The sequence below is a fragment of the Eumetopias jubatus genome, unplaced genomic scaffold (assembly GCF_037043125.1).
Source record: "Eumetopias jubatus isolate StellerSeaLion01/CBP00866 unplaced genomic scaffold, mEumJub1_p1.0 scaffold_5, whole genome shotgun sequence".
NCBI classification, from domain to species: Eukaryota; Metazoa; Chordata; class Mammalia; order Carnivora; family Otariidae; genus Eumetopias; species Eumetopias jubatus.
The window spans coordinates 6,574,807-6,584,082 of NW_028274811.1; the positions used below are offsets into that span (position 1 = coordinate 6,574,807).

At 37.1% G+C, this 9,276-nt stretch overlaps 1 protein-coding gene across 1 annotated transcript; it reads left to right on the forward strand.

Annotated features, from left to right (window-relative positions):
- The first annotated feature begins 8,109 nt into the window (after positions 1 to 8,109).
- On the forward strand, positions 8,110 to 9,072 carry OR2T6 (olfactory receptor family 2 subfamily T member 6). Its single transcript, XM_028092338.2, has one exon. The coding sequence runs from the start codon at positions 8,113 to 8,115 to the stop codon at positions 9,070 to 9,072; it is 960 nt and encodes a 319-aa protein (XP_027948139.1). The 5' UTR covers positions 8,110 to 8,112.
- Positions 9,073 to 9,276: the final 204 nt, after the last annotated feature.

Below are 9,276 nucleotides of genomic sequence, written 5' to 3' on the forward strand. Positions count from 1 at the left end.
ACTCAGGCACCCCTGGTTTTTCTGTGACCCCAAGGGTCGAGACCACACTGTCCTGAGAGGGTTCCACCCCCCGCTTAGCCACTGGATTGACGTCTCTCAGTGGAGCCGACTTCTAAAAGTTCCGATTTTGTGCTCTGGGGCTCTATCACTTGCCAGAAGCGGCCGACGGAGGTCCCCTACCCCGCTGTCTAACCTCCCGAATATGGCCTTGGATTCACCTCTCCACACATCCTACCTTCCAGAAAATGGTCGCATCTCTGTTCAGAGAGCTGTCACTATTCTTCCCCTCAATCTCCTGTTGAGTTCATAGGTGTTCAGAATGGTTTGATCCCTATTCAGCTGAATTCCTGAGACCAGGTGAAATCCAGGTCTCCTACTCCTCCGCCATCTTGCTCCGCCCCCCTCATCAACTTTTTTTCTAACCACGTGTTAAAGAAAGTTTCATAATAATCACTTTCACCAAATTGGGTTTTTATATCAATTACACTGACAATAGGTTAAAAAAAAATACTTTCTTATCAAATTCCCCAATGCTTTTATTAAATTGGTAATTGTATAAGTTGTCCTGGTGGCATTTAGTTAATATGAGAAGTAGTTTAATGAAAGAGAAAAATGACAGGATTAAAACTAACAATTATTCTTGAAACAAGAAATTAAATGACCACATGAAAAACTTCTCTTTCTTTCCTTTGGCAATCTTCCCAACATTACTAATTTGTTCTCTAGAGAATGAAAGACATAAGTGTCTCGTGATGAAACATCCAGAAAACAGTTGTTCTCAAGCTATTAAAATTGAAAAAAAAAACTGGAGCGAATTCAGCCCAATCATTTTAGCTTTGGAACATTTCCTTACAATTTAGACATTTGAGTGAAGTGTTCAATACCTATCAGAACAGTTTAATTGATACTCCTTTGGATTCTGAGAAGGAGATGTCTTTGTGAGACATCTCAGAATGGTTATGATGACACTGTCTAGGTTATTTAAACTCTCTCTTTGGTTCCCTGGTGCCATGTGCCCCAAAGTTTTTGTGGCACTGAAGTGTGAAATCCCTGGCTCCAGTTGAGGGTCATCTTTAAATACTTCTAACAATCTCTTTTTTGATGGTTTGTGTCTTTCAATCTGGATCTCCTGCCATCTCTTCAAGGAAGAAAGGAGGCCTCTATGAAGATAGAACACAAGGAAACCAAGGAAGTTCCATATTATTTGCTAAGTTTCTAAGGTCTTATCTCTTGTGAAGTTGTCCATAACTAGTTTTGCCTTTGACCAATATACCTTTTTCTAGGTATATTATACTTAAAGATGATCTGCTGTCATCAACTTCTTCACCCCCGTTCTTCAAATGGTAAGAAAACCATTTGGCTCTCTTAAATGATGTGCATGGGGGCCAGGGTGGGCTAGGGGTGGGAGAATGGATAAGAAAGGTCAATGATTTGCAATAATTCAGATATTTTGTGTGTGTTCATTTCTCACATACTTGATATAAGTTTAAAACATGCGGACTTAGGTAAGATGACAGAAGGATTAAATTGAATAGGTTTAGAAAGGAGAAATTTTGGTGGAGGCGTAAGGAATTGGAATGCTTTACTTAAGAAGAGTAGATTGGAAATCAATGAAGCACAACCCAGGAGTCCAGAGGCAAATAATTTTGACTGAATTAATAATGCCCAAAGTGTAGACTAACACCTAGTTGTCAAACCTAAAAACATGGGTTATTATTGAGCTATTTCTAAATACTGACATATTTTTCATTTATTACACATAAAGATAGATTTCTCAGGTAAAAATGAAATACACTAAAATGGGGTCAGCAGTTGGGTATAATAATGGATTTAGGTATAGAATAGTATATAGATATGGTATAATATAGGCATATAGGTATAGTAATAATAATAATCACAGGAACATTGAGAGAAGTCTGCAAATTTCCTGTTGCTTTAACTACAAAATATCCACTCACTTGTATAAAACAAATATCACTTTCTTCCACAAGTGCTTAGGCCACAGACAACCAAATGGTATATCATTCTGGTAGCATTGTGATTAAAGCCAATAACTATTTCATAAATGATTTTATTTATTGCATTTTGTGGCCCACTTTGGACACATCAAGAAGCAGTATCCAAAAGATGGGAATGCTCTTTATTAATGGCTGTGGCTGCTGGTTGGTTAGATGTTGTGAGGCTGTGTTTAAAGTACAGGGGTGATGCACATTATGTGGTTAAGGGGACAAATAGCTGACACCATCACCTCTCTGACTGATGTCATTAGCTTTCTTTTTTTTCCCCAGAGACCCCATGTTGTTCTGACTCAAGAGGTCTTTCAAGTTAGCCTTTTGGTACAGAGTGACTTTACAGGGGATAGCAAAAGCAAATATTTACACCTTCTGTCCCTTCATGTATACATTTGAAATGGTAAAATATTAAGTTATTAATTAACTTAATTAACTAAATTTATTTTTAGTAAATTAAATTTATTTTTATTAAATTTAATTAATTAATCTAATAATAGATTCAGGAGTAATCTATTGATATATAGACTGTCTATTATATACAAAACTGTTCTAATGGCTGCAAAAATAAAGGCTATTCAGAGGATGGCTCTACCCTCAAATAGGTCACATTGTAGTTGGGAAGACAGAAACAGCAAATAAAACCCCCAGGGAGACTGCTACAAGTTGAGGAAACAAGTTGAAAAACTACCATGGGGATAGGGGATGGTGTTCTCCCTGGTCTGAAGTTTGAGAGCATCAAGGAGAGATTGAAGGTGTCTTTATGAAACTTTGATTACCATCAGGGTCTAGTACATTTTATTTGGAAAAGGATTAAATATAAAGTTTATAATATACAGTAAGTAAGATAAACCAGATTCTAGGATGCTCTGGTAAAGTGTTTTCCTGATTCCTCAAGTGCCATTCTGTTCTGCAGAGGCTCCAATTACTTTCTCTTGAGCCAAGTTTCTTCCCTTGGGCTTATTCTTTCCTATCTCAGTACTAAAACTGCTGAACTAAGTATAGGTGATTATATTTCTATGCATATATATTTCTGTGAATGAGTAGTAATATTTTTTAGTCAAAAATATATTATGCACATATTTACATGACCAAAAAAACTAAACTACATCACTATTATCAACAGGTGCAAGGTAAGTTGCATAAAGTTTAATTTTGTTAATCTGGTAATGTTGATTATTTAGATTGTTTCCAGTTTATTTTTACTATCAAAAGCAATGGTTCATTAGTATCTTTGCATACACTCACATTTTCAAACTATTTTTTCCTAAGAATAAATTTATAAAAGTAGCTAAAGTGTAGATATTTGTTATCAATAAATATTGCCAAAAACATCTAGAAAAATTATTTTAATTTTCACTCACACTAGCAGTGCATGAGAGTGCATGAACTCACTTTTTCATATTGAAAATCCTAAGGGGCACCTGGGTGGTTCAGTTGGTTAAGTGTCTGCCTTCGGCTCAGGTTACAATTCTGGGGTCCTGGGATGGAACTCTGCCTCTGGTTTGTTTTCTTTTTGAGTCATGAGTTTAAAAAAATCTATCTGTCCTCACTCATTAATTGAAAGAAAAATGTTAGACTTTTGGTGATTGTATATTCATTTATCACTGGTTCCTTCAGCTAGAATATTTGTTCCTAGAGAGAACACTGTCAATGTATCTTCAGCTCCTAAACCAATGGATCACAATACATAGTTGAATGAATAAAAAAATGAATTAATGCAAGCTACTTTCTGGTGTTCCCTAAATTTCAATGTAAATGAAATCTGTTTTATATGTAGATAATTTGTATTCAATTTTTTGACCTTCATATATATATATAATATAAAATTGTTCCTAAGTTATTTTTAATTATATGCAATATTGCAATCATATTTACACTCTAAACAAATATACTTAAACTGATTTCAGTGGTCATTATTAGTAACATTACACAGTTTCTGCTTTATTCCTACTTCTCAATTTTTTTCATCTACAGAAATATCTGGATCTAGCTTAGCATTTATTTCTCACAACATACCTCAGAATGTCTTCCTTGGTCATTGACATATTACTGACAACTCATATATACCTAATAATATTGACAATAACCCTTATTAAGCACTTAGCACATTCTATGCATGGTCTAAGAAATTTATGTTTATTAACTGGTATAGTCCTGGAGACCTGTGTCATTTCTGGCATTACAGAGCAGATGGGAAAACTAAGGCAAAAACAAGTTAAGTAAATTGACAGTGGTCACACATCTGGGTACTGAAGAAAGAACCAAACCCAAGAAAACTCTGGCTCTGGAACACTCACTTTTTTTTTTTTAATTAACATGTAATGTATTATTTCTTTCAGGGATACAGGTCTGTGACTCATCAGTCTTACACAATCACAGTGCTCACCATAGTACATACCCTCCCCAGTGTCCATCACCCAGCCACCCCATCCCTCCCACCCCCCAACACTCCAGCAACCCTCAGTTTGTTTCCTGAGATTAAGAGTCTCTCACAGTTTTTGTCTCTCTCTCTGGTTTTCTCTCGTTTCATTTTCCCCTCCCTTCCCCTATGATCCTCTGTCTTGTTTCTCAAATTCCTCATTTCAGTGAGTTCATGTGATAATTGTCTCTCTCTGGAACACTCACTTTTAACTCCAACATCACATGTCTTCTGTTGTGGACATTTCTTCCCTTTTATTTGGCTTTTAACATTATCAAAAAGACATTTGTGGCCAGTCTGAATTTTATTTTGTTGTAAGTGACTGTTTTTCTCCTTTCTTTTATTCTGTCTGTATGCTTCTAGATTTTCTTTTTTTACTTCTTTACTTCCTGCTTGTCTTTCCTCTCTTTCTCCCTTCCTTCCTTCTTTTTTCCTTCCTTCCTTCCTCTCTTCTCCTTCTTCCTCTTCTCCTTCCTTTTTCATATTGCTTTCACCTCAGATAATTTGCCAGGACATACATAAGTGTATGTATCATTTATTATGGAAAACATCCATACACACAGTCTGTTTGTTCCTTTCCCAACAGTTTTCTTCTTTTCAACTTGTTAATAATTCTCTTACATTTGTGGAAGCACTCTTTTCAAAGCCACTGATTATTTATACTTTAATTTTGTATTGCCATTATCCCATATCTATTACTTTGTTTCTTATCATTTAATCTCTGTCCTTGTATGTTTCTAGGGAGCTACTCAAATTTTATTACCCACAGTTGTGATACAATTTCATATCACCAGCACTGTTCTTCCCTGCCTCTCCTATAATTTCTCACATCTGGTTTTAGGTGTTCTGGGTAACTTTCTTTTTCCCTTTCAGGGAGTAGTGTATTAATCTATGTGTTTCTCCTCTCCTTAAAAGTCCCTAGCTTTACTTGGTCTCCTTGGCTTTTCTGTGGGCTCCTTCTGATTCTAGCTCATCACTAGGAACTTAGTAAATATGCTGGTACCTCTTTCTAGAGGATCCCCACTCTGGACAGACAGAAGCCAAATAAACAACCATCTCCTCCCCACTCTTCAACACACAATCCATTTAGTCTGTCTAAAATTAACAAGCAAAACTGTACAATTATGTTTTATTTTTTGTTGAAAGATTAGGAAAAAGAGAAAATATTAGATTTCTAGTTAGCTTACTTATATTTTCCATCACTTGTTCATGTTTCCCACTTTCCTAAGTCAGGTCTCCAATTCACTCTGTTGAGACTGTTCCTCTAAACACCTCTCTTGTAGGCATTTTGGCAAAACTCTACTCCTCTTCTAAATAATTACATGAGGAAATTATTTCTGGGGTGTGGGGATGAAGATGGGAAAGCAGAATCTACCCCAGAGTAGATAATGACTCAGAGAGAGGAAGCCAGTCCTTTGTCTGAGTGAATCATTTCTTATCAGCCTCCTGTAATTTGGTGGGCAAAACTGGACAGATCTTTCCCAACCAGGTAATGACTAGTGTCCATCTTTTTAATTGTCAACGTTGTTGAGAGGGAATTATTTTTTCAGCTTCAAAGTATATTACTAACTGGAATTAAATTTTTTAAAAAACTCAATAAAAGTAAATAAAAAGGAAAAAAATAAATTTGAGCCAGGCTATGTGGGGTTTGTAGACACCTTCAAATTATTTTTTTACTGTTCTGGTTGTTCATGCAATGGTAACTATTACCTAGTGTCTTATTCCTCAGTGATTAATCTGAAAGTGAAATTTAGAAATGATAACCTTTCTGGAATGAGTTTTTCTAGAAACTAGTTTGCCCAAGTCCCAACCTCTCACTGAGAATTCCCACAAATGACAATCATTAGTGTGATCAAGAAGAATGTTCTGAAAATCTATCATTTTAAGTAATTTGGAAGACAGTGCATGGAAGGATTGGGTAGTATGTGTTCCATGGGTTGTAACTAAGAAATGAAATGTTGCCACAGCAACAAAGAGTGAGTATTCATAACACCAGAATAATCCCCCTACCATAGTAGCTTATGCTAGATTAGCAATTAAATATATTTAACTATATAATTAATATGTAATTAAATATATATTAGCATCTGCATAAATAATATGATATTTAATCATTACAGCAACACATAGGGTTTCTGTGATAACCTTTAATAAGGACAGTAGAACTAACACCATAAAGACCCCTTACTCCAAACTGCTGTTCCTGGCCCAGGACACTGCCTCCTAATTCCACACATGTATAGCTGCATCACCTGCTTCTTTCCATGGTATAATAGCTCAGTGCATGCAATGGGTAATATAATTTTCCAATAATTCAAAAATTATATTTGGCCTTGGAATAATGGCAAAACTAGTGAAGAATTTTGGGGGAGGATTCTCTTATTTTCATTCTATATAAAAGATGCAAATATACTACCACTAGGGTGGATGTCCTTATACTCTCTGAGACCTTGCAGGATATCCTTTTGCCTTTTAACCTACGTAGTACTTCATGTACTTTATTTAGGTATCATGCCTAAGGCTTATGACTGACCATATCAGGATGCTCTTGAGAGTAAAGCAAAAGGGGGAAGGACACATGCTAAAACAATTGGGATCCTGGGACAGGAGGCACAACCTAGACTGCCCCAGAATTACCTGGATGGGAGTTTCCCTCTTGTAAATCTTTCAAAGTCCACAAAAATGCAAAATCAAGTGGAAAAAAATCATTATCTCAAGTATACAAAAAGGAACAACAACAACAACAACAACAAATAAAGAGTGAAGGTTTAATTCTCAAAAAATATTACAAGTTGTCAACTATATCTTAATTCTGCTGATAATATTTAGAAAATAATTTTGACTTCCTTACCTTGGCATACATGCCTTAAAATCTGACCTCTGGCAACTCACTGCCCTCTCAGTCACAAGGCTCTGCTTGAACTATCCTGAACATTAGCCCATTTCTGCCTTAGGGATCATTGTCCTTAACTTGCTTACTCTCTTTATCTCACAAGTAAAGCCATAAGTCACATGGGACATCTCCTCTTTTGTTTACAATAGTATCCATAGTGTGTGGAACACAGGAAACTCTCCATAAACAAAGGTTGGAGTGTGAATGATTAAAAAAATCAACAAATGAGTGAAGAAACAAATAAGGTTGATTAATGATCAAATGGACAATGTTGTAATCCAATTTACTATAGCTCATAATTTTCAGCTGTGTCAACAATTTAATAGTTATTTCTAGTTGAAGCTGATGACTTTTATAGTTGTGACAAAAATTCCCCACTCAACAAAATATCTTAATAAATTGTTTGGTTATTTGAACTAACTCGACTGTTTTGCAGTCATATCCATGTTTCAGATAAAGGAAGTCAACTCCAGATGAAGAAGCCTCTCTGGGGCTCACATGTTCTGCAATAATAACTAAACTCCCTTAAACCAATCATCAGTTGCCAAATGTTCATTCATCTTCATGCCACGGAGACTCAACTTTCGAATTATTCTTCAACAAGAAGAAATATCCAAGAACGAAAAAGTTGCAAATATACCCTACAACATAGACACACATACTAAATACTTAATATTAGTTATGTAAATAATTTTAATTTAATAATACTTCTGCAGACATATTATACACTGGAATTTTCAATAACACCCCCACTTATTTCCTTATACTCCCAGGTCCAACTCAACACCATGGATGGAGACAATAAAACCTTTTCAAGTGACTTCACCCTCACAGGGCTCTTCACTCAAAGTGCAGCCTCAAGCTTCCTTTTCAGCATCATCTGTGCCATCTTCTTCATGGCCATGATAGCTAACGGGGTTATGATCTTCCTGATCCACATAGACCCTCACCTCCACACCCCCATGTACTTCCTGCTCAGCCACCTCTCCTTTATTGACATGATGTACATCTCTACCATTGTGCCCAAGATGTTGGTCGATTATCTTGTGGGCAAGGGGACCATTTCCTTCATTGCCTGTACAGCCCAGTACTTTCTCTACATGGGCTTTGTGGGGGCTGAATTTTTCCTGCTGGGACTCATGGCTTATGACTGCTATGTGGCCATATGCAACCTCCTTCGCTATCCTGTCCTTATGAGCCACCGGGTCTGTGGGATGATCTTGGCCAGCTCTTGGTTTGGTGGTGCTTTGGACAGCTTCCTCCTCACCCCTATCACCATGAGTCTCCCGTTCTGCAGTTCCCACAAGATCAATCACTTCTTCTGTGAAGCGCCCACCATGCTGAGGCTGGCCTGTGGTGACAAAGCTGCCTATGAAATGATCATGTACACATGCTGTGTCATGATGCTGCTGATCCCCTTCTCTGTGGTGATTGCTTCCTACGCCCGGATTCTCATCACAGTGCACCAGATGAGGTCAGCAGAAGGGAAGAAGAAGGCCTTTGCCACCTGCTCATCACACATAATGGTGGTGACGTTGTTTTACGGGGCTGCCCTATACACATATATGCTTCCCCGACCCTACCACACACCGATCAAAGACAAGGTCTTCTCTGCCTTTTACACCATTCTCACTCCTTTGTTAAATCCTCTCATCTACAGCTTGAGGAACACAGATGTAACTGGGGCCTTTAAAAGGGTTTTGGCAAGATGTCAAGGGGATCCTGGTGTGTCAAGGGAAGGATTCTGAAAGTCTAAGTCATCCACATCTGCTCAGGGCTACATGGGTGCCGTTATTCCAGGTTATACCATGGATAATATGAAAAATGCATTCAGCAACTGCCAATGCCAATTACATTGAAATGTGCATCAGCACTACTTTTGTCAAAAATGTGAAACCAATTGTAACATTCACACATGAATAATGCCAGAGTGCCTAAATACCGCTGGTGTT